This window comes from Lithobates pipiens, unplaced genomic scaffold (assembly GCF_037356315.1).
Source record: "Lithobates pipiens isolate NorthernLeopardFrog02 unplaced genomic scaffold, aLitPip1_a1.2 Scaffold_16, whole genome shotgun sequence".
NCBI classification, from domain to species: domain Eukaryota; kingdom Metazoa; phylum Chordata; class Amphibia; order Anura; family Ranidae; genus Lithobates; species Lithobates pipiens.
Genome location: NW_027507748.1, coordinates 477,111,690 through 477,135,850, shown reverse-complemented (window position 1 = coordinate 477,135,850; position 24,161 = coordinate 477,111,690). Strand labels below are relative to the sequence as shown.

Here is a 24,161-nt window from a genome sequence, read left to right as displayed (position 1 = left end):
AGAAGAGAAGTATGGTATGTATAGCAGCAGGTAGTATGTGCAGGAGAGGAGCGCGTAGTGTATGGCGGTGGGTAGTATGTGCAGGATTGTCAGTAGGGCAGTGAACGGTTTCATTATTTTTACAAATTTGTTACAATTAAATCTATTTTCTTCATTTTTTCAAAATGCTTTTTGGGGGCCAGTGGATGGTGTCAGTAGGGCAGTGGACGGTGACAGTAGAGCAATGAACAGTGCTAGAATAGTTTTATTTTTATTATTTTTTATAATTTTATTAATAATTTTAAAAAAAATGTAATTGATTTTTTTTTTTTTTTTTTTTACAATGCTTTGGGGGAGGGGGTGGATAGTTGGAAGGCTTTAGTAGGGCAGTGGACGGTGTCAGTAGTTTTTTCTTTTTATTATTTTATTTTCTATTATGGTTTACAATTTTATTTACATTTTTTTTAATGCATTTAAATCACAAGATTGATACAATTTGTGAGGAGATCTCTACTGTTCAGATACCCTCCACGCTTTACACTTCATGCCCACAGGTACAATCATTACTTCCCTCTTTCAACACCACCACTATAAACGAGTTAGGAAACTAATTGTGAACTTCCATCTAACCACCTGCCCTCTGGATCCTGTTCCCTCGCAAATGCTACATTCAACCTCTGGCTCTACTCTATAATCTCTAACCCACATCTTCAATCTCTCCCTCTCTTCTGGCATCTTCCCCAACTCCCTAAAACATGCACTTGTCAGCCTCATACTTAAAAAGTCCTCACTGGACCCATCCAATCTTAATAACCTATACCCCATCTCCTTGCTCCCTTTTTTATCCAAACTCCTTGCCGATATAATTGACTTCTTAATCCCCTTCAGTCTGGATTTCGTCCTCAACACTCCACAGAAACTGCTCTCCTAAAACGAACAATCTACTAATGGCCAAAACCAATGGACACTAGTCTGTACTCCTAGTCCTGCACCTCTTCTCTGCTGCTTTTGATACGGTTGACTGCCTCCTCAAAAAACTCCACGCCTTTGGTCTCAGTGACTATACTCTTCACTAGTTCTCTTCCTACTTATCCAACCACACCTTTACTGTTTCTTACAACTCTACTTCCCCCTCTCCCCTTCTATGTTGGGGTCCCCCAAGGTTCTGTTCTTGGACCTCTCATTTTAAATGACACCTCCTTCCTGGGTCAGGTGCTAGCCTCCCATGGCTTCCAAAACCACCTCTATGCTGACGACACAAATCTATTTCTCTACCCCTCAGCCCACTACCTCTGTCTCCTCACATATCACGAATTTACTAAGACATATAAGTCTGGATGTCACACCACTTCCTCAAACTCAATCTATCCAAAACAGAACTTCAAATTTTTCCTCCCCCATGTGCCCCCTCCCCCGATCACTCTGTTAAAAATAGATGGCACAACTATAAGCCCATCCCTGCATGCCAAGGTTCTAGGTGTAGTCCTGGACTCACCTTTAAACCCGTGTCCAATCACCATCCAAATCTTGCCGCCTCAACCTCTGTGACATATCCAAAATACACCCCTTTCTAACCAATGACACAACAAATCTCTTAATTCACTCCCTGGTCATCTCTTGCCTCGACTACTGCAACTCCCTTCTGATTGGCTTACCTCTACCATCCCTTCAATCCATCATGAATGCTGCTCCCAGACTTAAACACCTAATCAATCACTGTGTCTGCAACTCCTCTCCGTCAATGCCTCCACTGACTTAAGCTCACCCAACAAATTATATTCAAAATATAAGAACCAATTACAAAGCCATCCAGAATTTAGCCCACAGCTACATCACTAGCCTAGTCTCTAAATACCAACCTACTCGTTCTCGTCATTCCCCTTCAAGACCTCCTGCTCTCTAGCTCCCTCGTCATCTCTTCCCATGCTTGCCTCCAGGACTTTTCCAGAGCCTCTTCAATTCTATGGAATGCCTCTGTCCGATTATCTCCTACTCTATTAGCTTTTAGACGATCCCTGAAAACCAGAGAAGCCTACCCTACCAACACCTAACAAATGTATTTTCATTTTCTCCATCGGCTCATCCCCCCGCCAGTGTTATGTTTTGTTCCACTTGACCCCCCCTTCTAGATTGTAAGCTCTAATGAGCCTGGGCCCTCTGACCCCTCCTGTATTGATTTGTATTTTAAGTGTACTGTCTACCCTCATGTTATAAAGCACTATGCAAAAGTTTTGGTGCTATATAAATCCTGTATAATAATCTTTTATTCATTTTACAAATTACATTTTTTACGTTATTTCATTTTTTTTCACAATTCTGATTGTAAAGGAGGGGGTTGGAGTGTGGACGGTGTCAGCAGCACAGTGGACGGTGTCAGTAGTTATTTATTCACATTGGTTTTTAATATTCTTATTTTTTGCAATTTATTTTTTATATATTTTTATCAGCCCTGTTGGGGGGCTTTGATGAGTTATCAGGGGTCTAAACAGACCCCTGACATCTGCCCTTTGAATGAACAGGAGAATGAACAGGAGACCGAGGCTCCTGTTCATTCATAAACTGAAACTTCGTAAACACAGTTACTGATGCTTCCGTTATGAATGGACAGTCAGTGATCACTGACATTGTTCATTCAGAAAAGGAACAGGGTGGTAATGCCATGTTTACCGGCCCCTTCCTCCGCTCTCCATCCTGACAGTTTGCTGCGGGGGAAGGAGAAGGAAGCAAGGAGACAGTTGAGATGATCAGTGTGGCCAGTTAAAGGCACGGATCTCCCTGTATACCTTTCAAATAAGCAGCTGAGATGATGAGAAGTGGAGAGGAGGAGCTTCTCCTATCCACGCCCACGGCTGTCAGCTGCTTAATTGAAAGTTATATACAGGGAGATCGGTGCCTATAAGATGTCTGCACCGATCGTTCCAACTGTCAGCCAGGGATGGCTCATCCATAGGTGCAGGGTGGGTCAGAGCACAGTTCAAAACATACTTTATAACATACTTTGGTACTACATTTTAAATGGTAAAAGCACTCGTTCACACTGAATATGGCTTTGAAATTATGCAATTTCATCTGAATTTGCACGATTTCAAAGCTGCATTTCAGTCCGACTGTGGGGGTGACTTTGAAGACATCTTCATGCACAGATGCCTATTGAAATCACCAAAAGTAGTGCAGGAACTAATTTTGAAAATTAATGCTGTGGCGCCAAGTCGGCGTTGCACCAATTACGACAGTGCCATTACCAACAATAGGCTGCAATTTGACCTATCAAATCGCACCGATGCAAACGGGGGGCAAAATCGACTAGACATACTGAGAAAAATCACTAGGAAAAGAACATCCTGGAAACATGACTAGTTGATTAGATGTGATTTGCCTTCTTTATACACCTGTCACCAATTCTCATAATGACTTAGCTGTGGTATAAAAAGCTATTGCATAATCTGCTCACAACATTGGAAGAGGAATAACTGCCTAGCAGTTTAGATGGCCTTTATTTGACACAATTACATGGAACATTTTCAGAACGTTTCTCACTTTCATTAAACAATGTGGACAGAAGATTAGCCACATCTATCTCTGCTGAAGCAAATGAGATTGGAAACAATTACCTCAGAAACTGGTCTCCTTCCTGAACAGAAAACATCTACTAACAAACCCAATTTCCCCTAGGCTTTAACTAGAAAATCTATGACTTACTATCCTTTTCCTGCCAAAACAACATCCTCACCAGAATATTATGTACCATTATGGAAATAAAATATTATACAGTACTAGGACTTTTTACCGGACTGAATGACTGGTTTAACAAGGAATGCACAGCCATTTTCTATAAATTTCTATAAGCATAAAATATATTAAGAACTTATTTTCTAGGTACTGTATAGCGGCACAGTGGTGTAGTGGATAGCACTTTAACCTAGCAGTAAGAAGGGTAGCTGGTTCGAATCCAAACCAGGACACTACCTGCTTGGAGTTTGCATGTTCTCCCTGTGCCTGCGTGGGTTTCCTCCGGGTACTCCGGTTTCCTCCCACACTCCAAAGACATGCTGGTAGGTTAATTGGATCCTGTCTAAATTGTCCCTAGTATGTATGAATGTGAGTTAGGGACCTTAGATTGTAAGCTCCTTGAGGGTAGGGACTGATGTGAATGTACAATGTCCATGTAAAGCGCTGCGTAAATTGATGGCGCTATATAAGTAACTGAAATAAATAATACTGTATACATGAAATATTGCATATGAATAGTATAGTCTAGCCAGCAGAAGGTGGTGCTTTAAGCTCCAATCTACTCACGTTCCTCTATCTCCCTTATCACCTGTTAAAGGTTTACAGAGCTCAATAACACATGCTGAATTTTCCATCTAAGGTTTCAATCTTTCAAAGCAAGCCTCAGATTAAAAATGTAAATATTGCAAATTGAAAAAGACATTACTCAAATCCATTATATCATATCTTTTAAAATTCATTAGAGGACTTGTTTTACAAACACACTGTAGTCTACAGCAATAGATCCTTGCTTAGAATGATTCCTTATGGCTATTACCAAATGAGTTGCTTGAGCAAAGGAGCCATTACTTAAACAAGACCCAAAATGAATCAGGGCCTGGTGTCTGCTAATGAAAATGGTGGCAAGCAAGGTTAGGGTAGCAGGCAATACACACAAGTGAAAATAAATGGAAAATCAAATCACTAAAATCTCATGTAACCTTTAACACGGTAATGTAATTTCAGAATCATTTTCTGCATTTTCAAATGTGCATTCTTCATTAAAATGATAAAATCACAATTGCGCGGTCATGCTACCCTGTACTCAAATTCAATTTTTATTATTTTTTTTCACACAAATGGAAATTTCTTTTGGTGGTATTTAATCACCACTTTTTTATTTTTATTTGTTGCTAAACAAAAAAAAAAATGTTGAAAAAAAAAAAAAAGTTTCATAGTTTGTTGTAACATTTTGTAAATGGGCAAATTTTTCTCCTTCATTGATATTCGCTGATGAGGCTGCACTGATGGGCACAGAGAAGGTGACACTGATAGGTGTGTAAGATAAAAAGAAAGCGTATTTATTTATGCAAAAGTAGCACATTAATGGTCTATTGGTACATGGGGGCCTGAAATTTAGAAAAAAAAAAAAGGGGGTGAACTTAGCCTTTAACACAAGTGCATTGTACAACAGACACATTGGGAATATGAAATGCTGGGGTAACTTATTTCTACATTAACATAACTATGAATTGAAAATGTGTCAAAAACAGTCATTGCAAATGAAAGAAAAAAAAAACAAAAAAGTAGTTGCAAGCGCTGTGCAAATTGCTTGTGCTATATAAATTGTGTATAATACTTTTTTTTCAGTTTGTGATAGTCTAGCCTTTGCAATATTTCCATAAAATAACTAAGAAATGAATTTCATCCTCAATTTTTAGTGTAGGCATACTGTTTTGGGTGAGCACAGTAACAAAGTAGATAAATATGAAGACTTCTCAAGAAATTTATGTTAGAACGTAACTTGCTGCATGACTGCTTACCCATTAAATTAAGGGGGAAAAACAAATATCATGCAAAAGACAGAAATCAGGATGCTTGATGGAATTGTGGATGATAGAAACAAGGACACAAACAGCAAAAGAGAAGAGGAACACACCATGGCCAATCAGACAAGGGACTTGGAACCCAGCAACAAGGATAGGAAGCCAGGAGTGTAATATGGTTATATTGACTGAAATCTTTCTATAAATCTTTCAACCTTAAAGTGATTGCAAAGGCAGGTTTTTTTGTTTTTGTTTTTTTTTAAATCTTGCTGCATTCTAGGTATTAAGATAAAAACAAACAAAAAAATCCCCCAAAAAACTTGTGTGCAGCAGCTCCCCTCAGCCCCTCTAATACTTACCTGAGCCCCATCTAGAGCCAGCAGTGTTGCAGGAGGTGTCTTGAGTACCTGGGACTCTCCTCCCCAATGGCTGAGACAGCAGCGCGGCACCATTGGCTCCCGCTGCTGTCAAAGTCAGTCAGCCAATAAGGAGAGAAAGGGGGCGGGGCAGGGCTGCAGTTGTGTCTCAATAGAGCAAGCTGCTTGCTGTGGGGGCACTCAAGAGGGAGGGGCCAGGATCACAGAAGAGGGACCCGAGAAAAGGGAACATGTGGGCTGCTCTGTGCAAAACCACTGCACAGAGCAGGTAAGCATAACATGTTTATTATGTTTAAAGCGGAGGTCCACCCTAAAGTGGACCTTCCGCTCATTGGAATCCTCCGCCCCTCCGGCGCCACAATTGGCACCTTTCGGGGAGGGGGGGGGGTGCAGGTACCTGTACAGTACAGGTATCTGCACCCACTTCCGGCGTAGATTCTGCAGAAGGTACGCCCCTTTCTGCAGAATCTACGCCCCTTTCCGAAAGTCCCCCGCTGCCTGCTGGGAAACACACGGATCCCAGAGAAAGCGTGGGACCATCCTTACTGCGCAGCGTGACTCGTGCATGCGCAGTAGGGAACCCGGGAAATGAAGCCGATTCCCATGAAAATTAAAATGATTCCCAAACCCAAGATGGCGGCGGCAGCAACCGAGAGATGATCGAGAGATTGGCTTCGGGTGCCGACATCGTGGGCGCGCTGGGCGGGTAAGTGCCATTAGTTTAAAAGCAGCTGCAGTATTTGTAACTGCTGGCTTTAAAAAAAAAAAAACGTCGGAACTCGCTCTTTAACTGAAAAAAAAATAAAAAATCAAGAGAATTTAGTATCACTTTAAAGCTAGTTGTAAATCTTGGGACAACCTCTATAGCACTACAAGACCTGATACTCACCTCATATTTTAGCCCCCAATCCCTTCCTGTTGCACTTAGGAATATAAAAATCAATGATTTAAAAAAAAATAAAGTTTTTTTGATTTAAATGGATTTAGATTTTTAACAAAATATAGTTGTCTATTTAAAATACAGTAATAATTTTGTTTATTCAGCATGAAATGGCGCTTAGTTATGTAGCATAAGGCTGTATATTTTGCAATATTTACATTTTTGGTAAACTCATTCAACGAATCTGAGCTCTGCGCATTGCATTGATGCATTCACACAATTCCACAGTAACCATGAGATAAAAACAAAGTTCAGGAATATTGCTTTATCCCATTGTTTTTCAAAATCTATGTACACTACAAACAGCATGAATAAATCTGTTTTGATATCGCTATTTTACTAACCTGACAGCTTATTATTCTAAATAGGAAACCTTCATTTACATTTAAAGTGCACCTGTCATTTCAGAGCCATCATGGCAGCGCCTGTTAGCAGGCATTCTTTCACCTACTGCCACCACGTCTCTCACCTTGTTGGCTCTCTGCCGCATCACCAGCCGCCACATTAAAGTGAATGGGACTCTCGGTGAGTTAACAGCGAGTCAGAGGAGGAGCCACTGAGGGACAGAGATGACAGTTGCTCTTTAAAAATTATGATTTAAATCAAGCCTATTTACTAGTGATTTAAATGGACTTGATTTAAAATAAAATACACCCAGGGAATATGTAACGGGAATGCAGGACATGCATAACCAAATTATTCTAAAATATTTACAGAAGAAACGTTGAGCAATGACACAGCTTTGCACTAAAAATCCTAGTCAAAGCTCTGTTGTAGAATGATGTAGAGCCAAGCTCGAATTAGAGAAATTAAGTAATATCTTACAAAACTGTGGCGTATCCTAAACACACTGTTTTCTCAAATTTCACTCTTCCATAATTTATCTGGCCTATGGGTAACATACAAAAAACACAGATAATAAAAGCAAAAAAAAATTACTTACTTTCTCTGGAAGGTAACTGTCAATACTGGATGTGGAATTGTCAAATTTGTTCTGTTCATCATCTAAAAGTGAAAAAAAAGCCCAAAGTGATTTACTGTGAACAAGACTCAATTTGAAATTCAATACTAACAATTATAGGCTTGAACATTTTTAACCAATTCACACATGCACAGTTATATTACATATATGATCAGATCAGTTTCCAGATTTTGGATGTCTGATGGTTTTACACACATGAAGTGGTACAGAGTAACACATACTGTAAAACCATATAAAAACGTAACAAAAAGTAGTAAAATGCACTTGTATATCTGTACGTTTAACATGTAATATGCACCCAAAAACTTGCATGCAGCGATAATCGATCCTTTCTGGCATCCGCAGCCTTTGCTGGAGATTAAATGCATTTGCCTAATATATACTATGATTATTACACAATATTTTAGGACAAGGCACACTGCATAAAAAAATTGTGTGTGATGTATTTTATGTAACAGTGATTTAAAAAAATAAAAGCTATTGTAAATTCATTGTAGCCAGTACTGCACTTATAGTTATATTTGTTCTTTTATAAGTTATTTGTGATGTTGGTTGCTTTAAGGTCTCCTGATCTCTGTTCTTCTGCTATCAGCCTGATAACTTCTGACAAGTTCTCCCTCACATATAAAAGCAGCCTGAGTTTTGTGTTGGGGAGGATGCTAAGAATAGATTAGCAGAGCCCTGAACTATTCCAGGATAAGCTCTGAAAGTCTCTACCTTTGAGGAGAGGGGATGTGTGTCTTTCCTCCAATTAGCGGTCTTGGCTGTATGCCCAGACTTCACTGCAGTGTTGAACAGGAAGAGAAAATCTCCTAACACAATCTGGACTTTCTAAACAGTATATGAAGCTGAAGACAGCAGATATACATGTAAAACTTATGTAGGGATATTTTTTTTCATCCCTGTGTATCATCTGAAGCAGTTTACTTCATTGGGTAAAAGCGAGGGTTTACAATCACTTTAAAAGTCAATCACTTTCCTGCTCTGTGCAGTGGTTTAGCACAGAGCAGCCCAGAACCTCTTCTCAGGTCCCTCACTGACACTCCTGGCCCCTCTTTCCTGCCGAGTGCCCCCCAAACCAGCAACTTGCTATGGGTGGCACCTGAGCCGAGCTGCTGATCTGTGTGTCCATTCAGACAGGGAGCTGTGGTTTGGCCCTGCCTCTCTCCCCTTATTGCCAGCAGTGGGAGCCAATGGCTCTCTGCTGCTGTCTCAGCCAATGAAGAGGGAGAGTGCCGGCAGCCAAAACTTTCTTGCAATATCACTGGATCGAGATGGAGCTCAGGTAAGAATTAGAGGGGCTGCTGCACAGTTTTTTTTTTTTTATCTCAGTGCATAGAATGCATTAAAATAAAAAAAACTTCTGACTTCAGAACCACTTTAAAGTAAACTGGTCTCAAACACTGGCGATTTAAATTAAGCATATGATCAAAAAAGCTTGCATAAGCAGAGTTTACCTTCAGTTCACAACTTATCAGGAAAACTATCAGTAGATCCAGCTATATAAGCAGTTATGTGCAAACTTTTCTTGTACAAAACGTCTTAGCCTTGGCCTCTCTAAGCTCACCATAGCTCTGTTATGTGATGGACAGCTTAATTATAGGGATACTAAAGGCTCAACCAAGCTTGACAGGATTTGCGGTTTGACGGTCTAAATTTCTGGATCTGCTGATAATGTGTGTATTTTATTTTCTTCCTTTCTCTGCATTAAGCTTTCTGTACGTGAGAAACACCAAGAGCCTCAAGTGCTTGTGATAGTAAATTAATAAAGTTTTTATTTATTCCTGAACTGAAATCCAGGACAAACCACCACTGTACCAATGTATTCAGATACATTGACACACCTCGTAAATAAGTAGATACACGTCAGACAAACCTGTTGAGTCTCTATGTATAGATTAACAAAAAGAACTCAATGAAACAAACCAATTAACTGTAATTGATCTTCTGAGTTTGTCAAAGATCAAAGGTAAAAGGGAGACATTATGCTTTCTAATGATATCAGACCTTCATGGGACTCTCCATTTCTCTTTTCTTGCATGGCAGCTTCAAAGTTTAACTGCAGGATTTTGTTAAGAGTGTTGATCCAGTCTTCCATTTCAGCATCACTGTCTGCGGCCAGAAGATAACTGCTCTTGTCTTGCATCTTCAGCTCAAAGGCAAGGCGTCTTACTTTGTTGTTCTAAAAAGCAGTTAAACAGTTGAAATAAATCGCTGAGCATTTTAAAATGTGCAAAAGTTACATTAGGAACCTTTATAAAGGTCTGGTGGGGGAAAAAAGATATTAAAAAAAATAACGGTGAAGATCTAGGCCAAGATCAGAAAAGAAAATGTATTCCTTTCTGCATTCACTACTCCAAATAATAACTGTTTTAGTATGTAACAGAAGTGATGACATACTGTAGTATAAGGATCAGTTCACCAATTTATAATGGCTGTGTAATTTGATGCAACAATCCTAATGTTCAGGCATCCAATTGTCCTCTTCGATCTCATTGCTGAGAATGTTCTCTATGTCAAATAATATTCATATCAATCTAGTCAGAAAAGCAGCTTATGTAAAGCCAAGATCATTCCAGGCAGAGCCAGTTAAGGCACATGTGAACTTTATTTCTTTTCCTGTTTGCCAAATTTGGGAAATTTCTTGACTCTCTAAAGTGAGGTCAAGACACTTATCAGATTTTTTTTTTAAAGCAGCTTAAAACATAGCAGTTTAACTAAAGCTGTATGAAGATACTGTAAGAACTCTGCTGCATTCCAGAAAGATTCTAAACAAACTAACACTTAAAGGGGTTGTAAACCCTTGTGTTTTTTCACCTTAATGCATCCTATGTATTAAGGTGAAAAAACACCTGGCAGTGACCGGTCCAAGCCCCCCCACCATTGGCTCCAGCTGCTGTCAATCAAATCCAATGACATGGCCAACGGGGGGCGAGGCCGAGTCATACATTTGGCGGCTATGAATGATGAATGATGGGCTTGGAAGCGCGCCCGCAAGGTATCGGATGTGGGGAGGAGCCACGAGAGCCGCCGAGGGACCCCAGAAGACGGTGCTCGGGGCCACTCTGTGCAAAACAACCTGCATAGTGAAGATAAGTATGACATGTTTGTTATTTTTATTTTTTTGATAATAAAAGCTTTACAATCACTTTAAACCCTTCGCTTCACTCTCATCCTCACTGAATGCACTTCCTTCTAAAACTACATGCAGAACCAGGCCCCGACTGTTACAACCTTGGCAAACTGGTGACACCAGAAATCGAGACACAGCCATGCTCTTGAATAACTGTGCTATTAAACTAAATTGCTGCAGGACTTATACAAATCTCCCTTCCTAAAATACAGTTCCTGCCTCCATGCTGCCAAACAAACCTACTTTCTGACTTCTATTAATACCTCATTATCCAGTCCTTGTTGGCTGTTCTCTTCCTTGTCCCTCACCAACTCCAACCAATAAACACACTCACTAGCCAAGAAATTGCTAATTACTTCAAAAACCAGACTGCTGCAATTTGTAAGAACACATCCACTGTAGAGAGATCTTTCCCACTTCACATATCCTGTTAACAGCACATTCAATACTTTCCTCTTTTGACTGGGCTACTACTGAAGAGGTTACCAAACTTTTCTCAGATTCCTAACCTAACCAAAAGTCCTCTCAAACATGCACAGATCACCCTCATACTTAAAAAGCCCTCACTGGACCCCACCAACCTAAACAACTTAAGACCTCTTTGCTCTCATTCACCTCAATTTTTAGGACACTCACTCTACAACCGTCTGAGCTCCTACCTCACCAAAAAAAACCTTCTTGACCACTTATCAGTCCATCTTTTGCTCACAGTACTCCACATAAACTGCTCTACTAAAACTCACTAACGATTTACTAACTACTAAAACCAATGGCCACTACTCCATACTCTACCAACCTTTCTCCAAGATTCTGCTCGTTCCTGGTTCTTCTCCCATCATAGTGCTCCGTGTTACCTATAACTGTCTCCTCTCCACTTTCTCCTTCTATAGGGGTTTCCCAATGCTCTGTTCTGGGACCCCTTCCCTTCTATAGCTATACCTCCTCTCATGGTTCCTTGATAACCTCCCACGGCTTTCAATAACATTTCTCTACTGATGACACCCAAATCTATTGCTCTATACTCCTCACCTGCTTCTAATATTCCCCCCCGACTTACTATAAAGATTAATTTAACTATTAGTCCCTCCCCTCACGCCAGGTTACTAGGTGTAATCCTAGACTCTGACCCATCCTTGTGTCTCCCCTCACTGTCTAAAGCGTGCAGACTGTGAAGCGTTAATCACAAGCTGTGAGACATTTCCCAATCTCTGCAGCCAAGCATAGGGACAATGTCTCAATGCTTGTGATTAGCGCTCCCCAGTTCCGACTTCCTGGCGGGCTCTGCACGTGCTGCTTGCGAACACACCTGAGCTCATCCTTACTCCAGAGCCTTTCCCATCCTCTGGAATGCTCTTGATTTGTCTATCTCCTACATCTGACACCTTTGGGCAATCCCAGAAAACTCATCTGTTCAGGGAAGCCTATCCCACCTACAACTGAACTTTTAACTTGTCCATCTGTTCATCCCCACAGGTGTTACCTTTTTTATCACTTGCCTCACCCTATTAGATTGGAAGCTCCTATGAGCAGAGCCCTCTTAATCCTCTTGTATGTTACTGTATTGTAACTGTACTCTCTCCCTTTATACTGTAAAGCACTATGCAAACTGTTGGTGCTATATAAATCCTGTACAACAATAATAATAGTGGTTTACAGTTCACAGTGTGCGTGTTTGATGAAGAAAGGGCACTGAAGATAAAGCAATATCTTTTTGACTTAAATTTTTTATGTATTTGCTTTTATTTGTTTTTTCCCTTGAATGTATAAAGCACTTTATTAGGAGCATTGATTATTTGAGACTTTACACACGAGGATACTGCTTGATATGTTTTCTATACATTTTCCTTATTTATTTTTGTGGAAACTGACACAGGACAACACTTGTTGTTCTTTGCAGGACTGCACGTGTCGATTTTACTGCAGCACTTATTTAACTTTCAGTTATGAAAAACTGTTGACTCAGAGTTAGGAGGGGTATACTTTTTTTTCTTTTGGTGTGAGCAGCTCTCTTAATTAATATTACTTTAATAAGTGGAGAAGTTATACTATTATCTTTACTACAAAAGGTTTGGAAGGTCTAAGATTTTCCTTCACCTCGTGCTCTGACAAACATTTTGGATTTCCGATCGCTTTTTTTCAGCAAGACCAACAGGAAGAATGACCCTAGCATGAAGATAGACCACAAAAGGAACCTGACAGAGGTCATAATATTGTATATTCTATGCAAAACCAAAGAAAATGCTCTGGCTTTACATAAACTTTATTACGAATTAGTGCAAGTCTGTACAGATCTCTTGCATAGTAAAAAAAAAAAATTATTTACTTCTCCATATTCTATCTAGACCAAATGGTCTATATGATTTAATAATCATATAATTAATGCTTTCCCCTGCAGACTCACACCAGTATTCAATGGGTATATGCTAATGTTAGAACCAATGCATTTATTTAAAAAAACAGTGGTAAACATTTAAAGTGGTGCATGTAAAACTGCTACATATTTTCATGTGAATAAACCTTTTAGTATTCTGTATAGGTTTGAAAAGGCTTGGATTTTAGAAACCACTTAACAGCACTGTGCGTGTACTTATCAGCTCTTTACTCCCACACAGGCAGCTATGCACAATCTTAACCAATGGCAAATAATATTTTAATCTGGGAGTGTAGTGTAAGGTATATTTTGATACGGTAGTTTTTTTTTTTTTTATATACAGCAAGAAATAGAGTTAAGAAAAACAGAAAACCCTTCATGCACTGAACACGATGTCATGGAAATACAACACTCCCAGTCCCATGAGAATTTCTTTCTTTCTCCAATACTGAAATGGATGCCAGACTCAAAACAGCAGTACTGGAACGATCAGCACCTTCCTCCATCTCAGTTCATTTCTCAACCATACAATCATCTCCTCAAAAGTATCCTTTGTTTTGATCGTTGCACACAAATATCATCTACAACTGTGCAGGAATTAAAGTTGAAATTTACCTAAATAAAAAATTGCAAACAGGCAGGACTTTTAATGCAGAACAGACATACTTTGCCTCTTTTGCATTAAACTTACTTACCTGCCCGTCTGCACTGTGCACCGCGCAGGGGAAATTCTCACACTGAGCACAAGCAGCTCAATGTAATAATTATAGCAATGCTGAAATGAATGAACTCCTGCACATAAGAGATTAGCGTTATCTTGGCCTGGCTAAAAGCAAACCGCCGACAATAACCAAAAGCCACCAGACTGAAGATGCCAGGGGCAGCAGACTGCTAAGGGGGATCGCTGCATTGGAGAACAGGTTAGTATAGTTCTGCTTTAAAGTGGTTCCAAAAGGCTTTTTACCTTTAAAGAGAAGTACGTTTTTTTTTCCCCCATTTATATTTACCTAGGCGGATGCAGCATCAGTCCCAATGCTGCATCTGCACTGAGAACATAGTAATCCAACATCGCTGATCGCTTGGTTCTGACAGCTCCCCGAGCAGAGAGCTGCTGACGGTCAGTCACAGCTCTCTGCTCCTTCTCGTTCACTGGAGCACTGGGCTGTGGAGGGGACGGGGAGCCGGCTCGGACTCTCAGTGGGCACCTGCCAGATCCAGATTTCCATTGTAGTGATGTTGCGGTGCCTGGACTGACTTCTGTGACGCAAGAGAGTGGATTTCAGCCCGTTCTCTGCTGAAAACAGGTCACAGGAGTGCAAAACTAACTGCACTCCTGTGATCTAGAGAAGTATAGCCATTGAGCTTTAGCTATCCTTCTCCTTTAAAAACAGAAAGTAGCAATTATATCATGGGAAAAAGGCTGTTCCATCCCTAATAAACTATTGGAAAGATATCTCCCTTGAGACTTTGTTGCAGCAATAGAAATCACACAATTTCAGTTGTATATATAAAAATAGAATTTTTTTATTAAAACAGCAGGTTAAAAAGTAGCGGTCTAGACAATTTACATCCTAATCTTGAGGACATTCCTACTCAGCACATGTGAAGCAGGAATGTATAAAATTTAAATAAATTGCATATGCACTGAACCAACCCAACGCGTTTCAACTTACGCAAAGTCTTCATCAGGGGTTAAAGAAGTGGAAGCAATCCTACATACATCGAAAGAACAAGAAAAAGTGCATAGTGAAATTTATATTACCAATATAGAGTTATGCATGATTTTGCGGTTTCATAAAGAATATATTACACTTACAAAGATATGGACGTGACCGGTGTCCAGACCAATAGGAAATGGCTTTATTGTCTGATTACAGGGCTTTTCAAGAGGGTGTTTCCTCCTTGTTGCTGTAGTATATTATTTAGCTTATACTTTGTGGTGTCACTTTTCAAATAGGTATGTTTTTTCATATGTAAAAAAAAAAAAAAAAAAGTGCAGCGCTAAAAAATATAAGTGCATTAGTGCGAATACAAATATCATATATGTAATATTTTTTTGTATACACACAAATGCATTTTCATGTTTAGAAAAATCGAAATACCACCTAAGATGGGATTTTAACGGCAACAACACTACCAAGGTTATATATAAAAAAAAAAAACAATTTTTATTGAAGCATATAAAAAATTATCAATCACACATGTGTTGATCTATAAAAACAGCATGAGCAAATGACAAATTCATTGCAAACATACAAATAAGCATATAGTAAATATAGTTACTCTCCAGTATCTGAGAAAAACCTTCGGTACCCAGCACTGCACTCTGGTGTCTGGCTTATAGTGCACAGCTGCTTATTAATTTTTAGTTCCTAGCGCGAATATACCCTTTACATGTTTCTTTCATGTACTTCCACGTCTAAACATATACTCAATTGGATAGCTGTTCTTAAACATATACAATGTTACATTATTGCTGATCTCTAGAACCATTGACTATTTAATATATAAATCTCTATAAACATATTTCTAAACATGTCATTGATTTGCGATAGTGTGTCCCTATGCTTTGGTTTAAGTTAATGAATGCGAGCAAGCAGTCTTTGTTGCCTCTTTTTTGGTGACCACTGATCCTCAGTAGGGCTTGGAGCCTGGTTTGGGCCAAGACCCGTACAGTCTGCACCACTGAGTCATTTCTTGTTGGTCTGGACACTCAGTCACATCAATATCCTTTTAAGTGTAATATATTGTCTATGAATGTGGTATGAAACAGCAAAATCACGCATAAGTTATTATAAATTTCACTGTGCACTTTTTTTTATGTATGTAGGATTGCTTCCACTTTATCCCCCGATGAAGACTTTGCATAAGTTGAAATGTGTTGGTTTGATTTGGTGCATAGCAATTTAAATTTATTGTATCCCTTCACATGTGCGGAGTAGGAATGTCCTCAAGATTAGGACTGTGAATTGTCTAGACCAGCTAATTTTTAACCTGCTGTTTAAGATTTTTTTATTTTTTAAGTATACACAACTTAAATTGTGTGATTTCACTTGCTGCAATGAAGGCCCATGGGAGATATCTTTCCAATAAATATTCCTCCTTTAATGTATTACCTGCATTAAGTGAAAGGAAAAAAAAAAAAACACCTTCCACTAGTCGTTTCCTTCACCCCACTAAATACTGACCTGCCAGTCCTCTGATGATCCAGTGCTGAGCCTATTTGCAGCAGTGCCGATTCTCTGCCTCCCCTTTCTCACAGGCTCAGAGACAATTAAAAGCTGTTAGAAGAGAGCAGGGAGCTGGGACGCATCATGCTGTTTGTATCTATAGACACACATAGCCCTGCTGGGAAGTGAGCCTGCAGACGCACCAACATAGGAAAAGGCTTCCAATGAGGGCACAAACAGAAGAGGAGGAGCCGACATCTCCGGCAGGGGACCCCAGAAGGAGATGGTTCAGGGCCACACCATGCAATACCATTGCACAGAGAAGTACAACAGGTTTGTCATAATAAATAAAAATAAAATCACTTTACAACAGCTTTAAGGTAGGCTGGAATTCAGCTTTAGAATGTAAAAATTTATAGAGCAGCTGTATACCAATGTCAGCTGGAAAGTCAAAGATTTCCTACTATGTTCCAAAATTCCTACAGAGTAACAAACTATGAACAAGTATACAGTGCAAAAGGGTTGGGAAATGCATTACCTGTACAACACCCATGCAGGAATCAAGGAATATTGACCCCTTAGGTTCTTTGGAAATTTTTTCATCTTTGTAGAAGTTTAGGTTGTATGAGCCATCACCAAGTTGAATAAGGTGGAAAAATCTTCTTTTGAAAGACTACAAAAAAAAAAAAGACAGCGATCAAATAAATGTTCATTTTTAGAGATTTGGGGCCTGGAAGATCAACGGTGTGCAATAATAACTAGCTATACATTATACATTTAAGAAGACACAGAATTGGCACTTATGCCACTGAACCAAACTTTTCACTATGAGAGGCAATGACTCACTTGTGGGATGTGCAGCTGAAGGCACTCACGCTACATTATAATGCTCTGCAGCAGTGTGTCTAGGTCAGGGGTCTCCAAACGTTCCAACCAAAGGGCCAGTTTACTGTCCTTCAGACTTCAGGGAGGCTGGACTGCGGCCAGTTGGAGTAGAAAATGCCCCAGCATCAGTGGGCATAAATAATGCCCCCTCATTGGTTTTCGTGGGAGGGATAGTGTCTCATTAATGATTTCAGTGGGAGGAATAGTGGCCCATCATTGGTATCAGTAAAAGGAATAGCTCCCCATCATTAGTGTCAGTGAGAGGAATAGTGACCAATCATTGATATTAGTGGAAGGAATAGTGCCCCATCATTGGTGTTAGCTGGAGAAATAGTGTCTCAAGGGACACAAGGGCAAGCAAAGGGCTGCTTCTGGCCCTCGGGCCACAGTTTGGAGATCACTGGTCTAGGTTATCTGTTTATATATAACAATTTAGCCTTCAGATAAGTGAACCTGAGCTGGACTAAAAAGGTTAACAATGGTAGGCACTCTACAGTACCTTTCAAACATTCTGCATTGGCTTGCGTTTTAACGCACTGGAAGAACGCAGATCACTCTGTGACACATAGAAAACTACTGTTTTCAGTGTGTCCTGTTCACATCACAATGCTGGTGCCATACGAAGTGCAGTGTGTTGTGTAAAAATGCTACATGTATGCATTTTAGTGCAATGCATGTAAGCTTAACACAACTCAAGCCTATTGGGAGGGGGGAGGGGGATGCTGTTTATTTTGTTCCATACAAGAACTCACATAACTTCCAACTTTTTGAGATGGGAACGAGGGACCTCTTAGCAAAAGTATTTAGGCATAGGACACATCCTTCCACTCCCCCTTAAAGGAGAATTAAAGGAGAAAAAAAATGGATTAAACCCACAAGTGCTTTTTCTTTTTTAACCACCACTATTCCTTTATATTGGCTTTTGAAGTTTGGAAATGCAGCAATTTAGAAACTGGATGAAAGGTTTAGCAATGGAAAACACTTTTTGAAAAGTAAAAAGTGCATTTTATATACAACTATACACATCAGACCAAAATGAGGGACAATGAGCAGGAAAGAGGGACATTGTTCCAAATCAGGGACAGTTGAGAGCTATGAACTCAAATGGAAGCTATCTTTGAGGGGAGGTATAGGGCGTGTTGTGGAAAGCTGGTTAATGAGGTCTCATTGGCAGTGTGTAAAGAAAAGTCTCTCTCACTTCTCTTCTCAACTCACACAGGGAAAAAGGATGTGATGTCAGCACAAACAACATTCTTAGCAATTTAATGCGCAAAAACACGTGTTAAAATGCACAACCACACGCAAAAAAAAATCACATTAAGGGAAGGCAATGCACATCCATTTTTAAGAATTGTAATGCATGTTTGTGTGTTAATTGTCCATTAGGCTACAAACTTCATTTGCTGCACCATGAAATCAGTGATCTCCTAATTAAATGAAAGTTACCAAGAGGTAAAGGCCCCTTTCACACAGGCGGACCATGTCTCATCAGTTGAGTCCCAATTTTTCAAAAAGGAAATGGATGAAGTTTACATCACTTTTTCATCCGTTTTTTTTACGTCCGACAGCTAGATTCCTTAACTACTTGAGTCTCGGAGCGATTTTTTTTTTTTTTTTTTTTTTTACATTTTTTTCATGCAAAAACAAACTTTTTGTCCATTTACATCCATGTTTAGCCCTTTCCATTGTTAACAGAACAAAAATAGGGCTTTGATTCATTTAAAAAAAAAAAATGATGTTGACAGATGTGGATGTGACCAGATGATCATCTGTTTACATATTTTTTTTTTCCATAGAGTTGCACTGATGTCTTGCTTTTCATCTGTCAACGGATGCACAAAAAAAAATGGAAAAACAGTCCGCACATGTGAAGGTTTCTCAGTAGGAAGGATAAAAATCACCTATGTAACCCAAATCAAGTATAGAAATGTGCCCCCTACTTAACCCTACGTAATTACACAGGCTTCCTTAACCCCCAATGCTGACAATATGCATTTTCATGGACACACTGCACTGAGCTTTTTCCTGTGGGGATGCATATATGAGTAGCTGTCTGTGTGCTGGGAGTGCGCTGCATGCCGCGCTCCCAGCAAAGGGACCGGGGTCTCAGTGGGAGCCCCCGTGTGCCATACTAACTATTCACTTGAATAATGATTGGCTATCACATTGATCAGTCACTGTGAAGCCCACCCCTGTGCATCCGTCGACTTGCAGAGAGTGAGAATCAATCAACTGTGTAAAAAAATTAAAATAAAAGACTAAAGAATTAGTATATGTGTTTTAGGCAGGTGGTATCGCAATTTCCGGGAGAGGGAGGATTTATTTGGGGCTGTACTTCAGTGGTAAGTTATGGTAGTAACAAAAAATATACAGCTAAAATTTCAAGTGGATGTAAACCAGATTCATGAAATTTGAGCTGGCATATCTGTAGTGTTTTCTTATCTCTCTTCAAAGCATTGTGTCTTGTAGCTCTATACTGCTCAGTTCCTCTTATCAGCCATCAACTTTTGACAAGCTCTCCAAGACCCGAGATAGAAGTGTGTGCGGAGGAGGTTGCTATAAATAGATTAGCAGACTGCGAAATGATTCACAGGCAACCTCTGTTCGGGAGTGGGTGTGTGCCTTCCCTCCAATCAGCCATCTCGTAGTTCAAAAATAATCCTCTCGTAGAGGGGAATAAGGAAGTGAAATTTCTAACAGAATGCGCACTTTCTAAACAGTTGTCAGGGCTGCGCTCAGCCCTTACTTCTCTGAGCTGGCCGTTCAGCTGTCGGCTAATTGCCAGCTCCCATCTCTCTCCACAGTTACTCAGATTTTTATGATACCCTGCTCGTCAGTCCTGCCTACTTAAGCAGCCCAGTCCAGTGGAGCTCTGCCTTCGCCTTGGTCACATCACAAGAAACGATCTACTGCGTTCCTGGTTAAAGACTGGCTTTGCTGACATCCCTTCTGACTCCAGAAACCAGATCCTGCTTGCTGTTCTGCTACATTGTTCCCCGACTTCTGGCTTGGCTGACTATCCGTTCCGTTCCTGAACTTTACCTATGTTTTGACTGTTTGTTCTTATTACTTTTATTATTAAACAAGTGTGATTTAACTGTACTTCTGTCTCGGTCTGATTTCATGGTTTCTAACAACAGCATACAAATGTGAAGACAGCATATATACATGTAAAAATGATATAGGGAGATTTGTTTCATCTCTGGGTATCATCTGAGGCTGTTCACTTCACTTGGTATTCGTGAGGGTTTACAGTCACTTTAAAATATTTGTTTTTACTATTTTGGGCCAATTTTCCTTTAAGGATTAAAAAATCAGGAGATATCCATAATCATATACCTCCAAATGAAAGCCCAAAGTAGTTATGACGATATGTGCAGTTTTACTAACACATGTCAATGTTGAAAAATTGTGCTTAGGCATTAAAAGGTTACTAAACCCAGGACCCTGCATTCACTATATCGGGTGTCCCACAGTACACAACATGGAAATGGAATTATTTTAGAAACGATAAACTGCCAAATACCTTTTCTCTTCAGCAGTATATAGCAGTCTTGTGACTTCTATCAGTGTCTGGTTAAAGCTTCTAGGAGGGAGTTTTCATTCTCTCCTCATTGTTCTATGAGGCTGCAGGACCCCTGACTGCCCCTATGCTGATCACATGTACCATCCCAAGAAAAATAAACTGAGCAGAGTGCCCACAAGGCTCTACCATCAGCAGATGAATTGGGGACTGTGTAAGAAGGGGAGGATCAGAGAAGACAGGACCAAACGGCCTTTTTACACAATGTGAAGAATTAACCCATTATGTTCCACAGGGAGTATAACAATCATTCTTTACGGCATATACAGATTTTAATGTTGTGGGTTTAGTGTCACTTTAACATTTGTTTTACCCTTAGAGATAAAGGAGTTAAGATTGAGTTCTGTGTTCCTGTTAGTGCTCCCTATACCCTAGGACCGGGCTATACATAGGGCTTCAATTTTTCCCCCAAGTAGAGATTAAGCCCCTGACACTAACCCTACTTACCATTCAACAGTCAATTGTCACAGCCTCGATAAGTAGCAGAAGCTCTTGTATTTGACAGCTGAAGGGCAGAAGGTGAGGCTTAGCACCAAGAGGGGGTGGGGTTCATTCTAAACTTGCAGAAAATACTAGGACCTGTATATAACTAAATCTATTTACAGAACATTAGAGTAAGAAAGGCAACCCACTATAGGTTTCCTTTACAGATCACATCTCTACAATATATGGAAAAAAACAATGCTCTACACAAAGCAATGGATGATAAACATTGCAGCTTCTTATTGCCTGCATAGACCGAAAGACGCATTGTTTTTACAGTAACATTCAAATGATCAACGTTTACTGGAGTGTGATACTTACCCTCATGGTGACGCTTATTGCACTGTTCATGTTTCCCTTGTACAGCCAGCCATGTTTAGTGATTCCCCCTTTCTGTGATCCGAGGGATGCCGCATCCTGCATACAAAACATTCATTTTGAGCTCAAATGTCTTTGTATAGTTCACATTGTTTATTGTACTACAGTTTTTAGTAGACCACATCACAACAGTATGCCAAACAACAATAGTCACCAAGAGAACAGTTGTAAAGCGCTGAGCAAACTGTTGGAGCTATATAAATCCTTCATTATAATAATTATAGTCAGAACTGCTGCGAATGCAAATAATTTGAATACGCTGCAAGACCAATTAAGTCAAGCTTCTGTAAATGCAAGCATCTATTTTTAAATCAAGTCAAGCTGGTTATTGCAATAGTATGTATTCTTGCCTTGTGCATGACACATTCATTTTTAATGACCCATCTTACAGGAAGCAATAATGCTATTGCGGTCAATCCCATAAAGGTCACCGATATGTTTCTCTTGTAAACCTGACACGGACTGTGCACGAAGAATTGGATCCCTAAAAACCCAACAGCCTATTTACTATCCAGCAAAATATCAAAACAGACTTTAAAAGGGGAACTCCACTTTTGTGGGTGGGGGGGGGGATGCAAATAAAAGATGATAAAATGTACAATTGTGACACAAGTCGCCAAATATATCTTTCCTTTTTCACCTACATCGCTGTCGTTTTCTGTAAAATGCAATGCAATATGTATACCTGGGAGGTGTTCTGTACAATTATGGTGTACAAAACACCCCCAAAAATGTAATTCCCTGCTTGTGTGTAGGGCTGCAACTATTATTTTCATAATCCGATTATTGTTTTGATCAATTAATCCGTTAATAACCTTAAGTGTGGTGTATAATTTAGTTAATATGTAAAGTTTAAAAAAAGTAAATGTATTCTTAAATATCTCTATGCAGTGGCAAATATAAATAACCAACTATATGGTTAGAGGGCAAAATCTGTAATCCACTCTGAGAATAACAAACAGAAGAGATATATATACTATTAGAAGAGATATATACCACGAGAGGAGATATATACTGCATATACCATCAGAGGAGATATATACTGCATATACCATCAGAGGAGATATATACTATCAGAGGAGATATATACTGCATATACCATCAGAGGAGATATATACTGCATATACCATCAGAGGAGATATATACTGCATATACCATCAGAGGAGATATATACTGCATATACCATCAGAGGAGATATATACTGCATATACCATCAGAGGAGATATATACTGCATATACCATCAGAGGAGATATATACTGCATATACCATCAGAGGAGATATATACTGCATATACCATCAGAGGAGATATATACTGCATATACCATCAGAGGAGATATATACTGCATATACCATCAGAGGAGATATATACTGCATATACCATCAGAGGAGATATATACTGCATATACCATCAGAGGAGATATATACTGCATATACCATCAGAGGAGATATATACTGTATATACCATCAGAGGAGATATATACTGTATATACCATTAAAAGAGAGAGATACTGTATATACCATTAAAGGAGAGATATACTGTATATACTATTAAAGTGTGAATCTGGTAAATAGACTCCGAGATCTTTTTTTTTTTTTATTTAAAAAACAAAGTCTTCCCTGAAAAAAAAAAAAATGTAATTTTAAGAACATTGGTTTGATTTTCTAATCGTTTGTGGGGTCAACTAGATGTTAATTTTCAACCACAGTGACGGGAAAATTTAGAAATAGAAAACTTCTTGGTCAAAGGAATTTTCAGATGGTGTATATGGTTTTCGTTCAGAAAAGACATTAATTTTAAAAACAGAATGTTAAAAACAAGTGAACATTTCAAACAACATTCTTTCATTCAGCAAATGTACAAAGATTTTTCGTCTGAATATTCTTGTCTGAAAATTATTCTCTGTGGCCAGCGTAAGGCTCGGTACACATCTATGCAGTTTGCTTTTTATCCATTTCTGCAGTGCTTTTTCTGTGCGCTTTGATTTTTGCACATGTGATTTTGCTGCAATTTGCATTTTTTTGGCCAATTTGTTGTTGGGCAGATTAAAACACACAAATTGCTGCAAAAATGCATTACATGAGTTTCTGCAGCTTCTCCATTGAAGTTTATTGAATCAAAAAAAAAAAAAAAGCACCATTCAGCAGGGAAAAAAAAAGCATAGATATGAACGGGTACCATAGATAACCATGTAAATGAACTGTAGTGCATTTCTGCAAATAGCACCAAAAACACATAAATGTGAACCAGGTCTAAGATGTTTAGTAACATAATGGGGTTAAAAACAAACAAGGAAAACAAAAAAAAAAAAACAAACACTAAAATTAGCCCTTTGTAGTACAAAAAA

General features: G+C 39.3%; 1 protein-coding gene across 14 annotated transcripts in view; it reads right to left on the bottom strand.

The window, feature by feature from the left end:
* Positions 1–24,161, bottom strand: part of DOCK9 (dedicator of cytokinesis 9) — a 446,969-nt gene that overhangs the window by 226,058 nt on the left and 196,750 nt on the right. For all 14 annotated transcript variants that reach the window (XM_077482985.1, XM_077482977.1, XM_077482982.1 and 11 more), the window contains exons 6-9: positions 21,759–21,854; positions 17,025–17,159; positions 9,820–9,994; positions 7,774–7,835 (exon numbers count right to left, since the gene is read on the bottom strand). In XM_077482985.1, the coding sequence (XP_077339111.1) occupies positions 7,774–7,835; positions 9,820–9,994; positions 17,025–17,159; positions 21,759–21,854 (468 nt within the window). The remainder of the gene's footprint in view (positions 1–7,773; positions 7,836–9,819; positions 9,995–17,024; positions 17,160–21,758; positions 21,855–24,161) is intronic.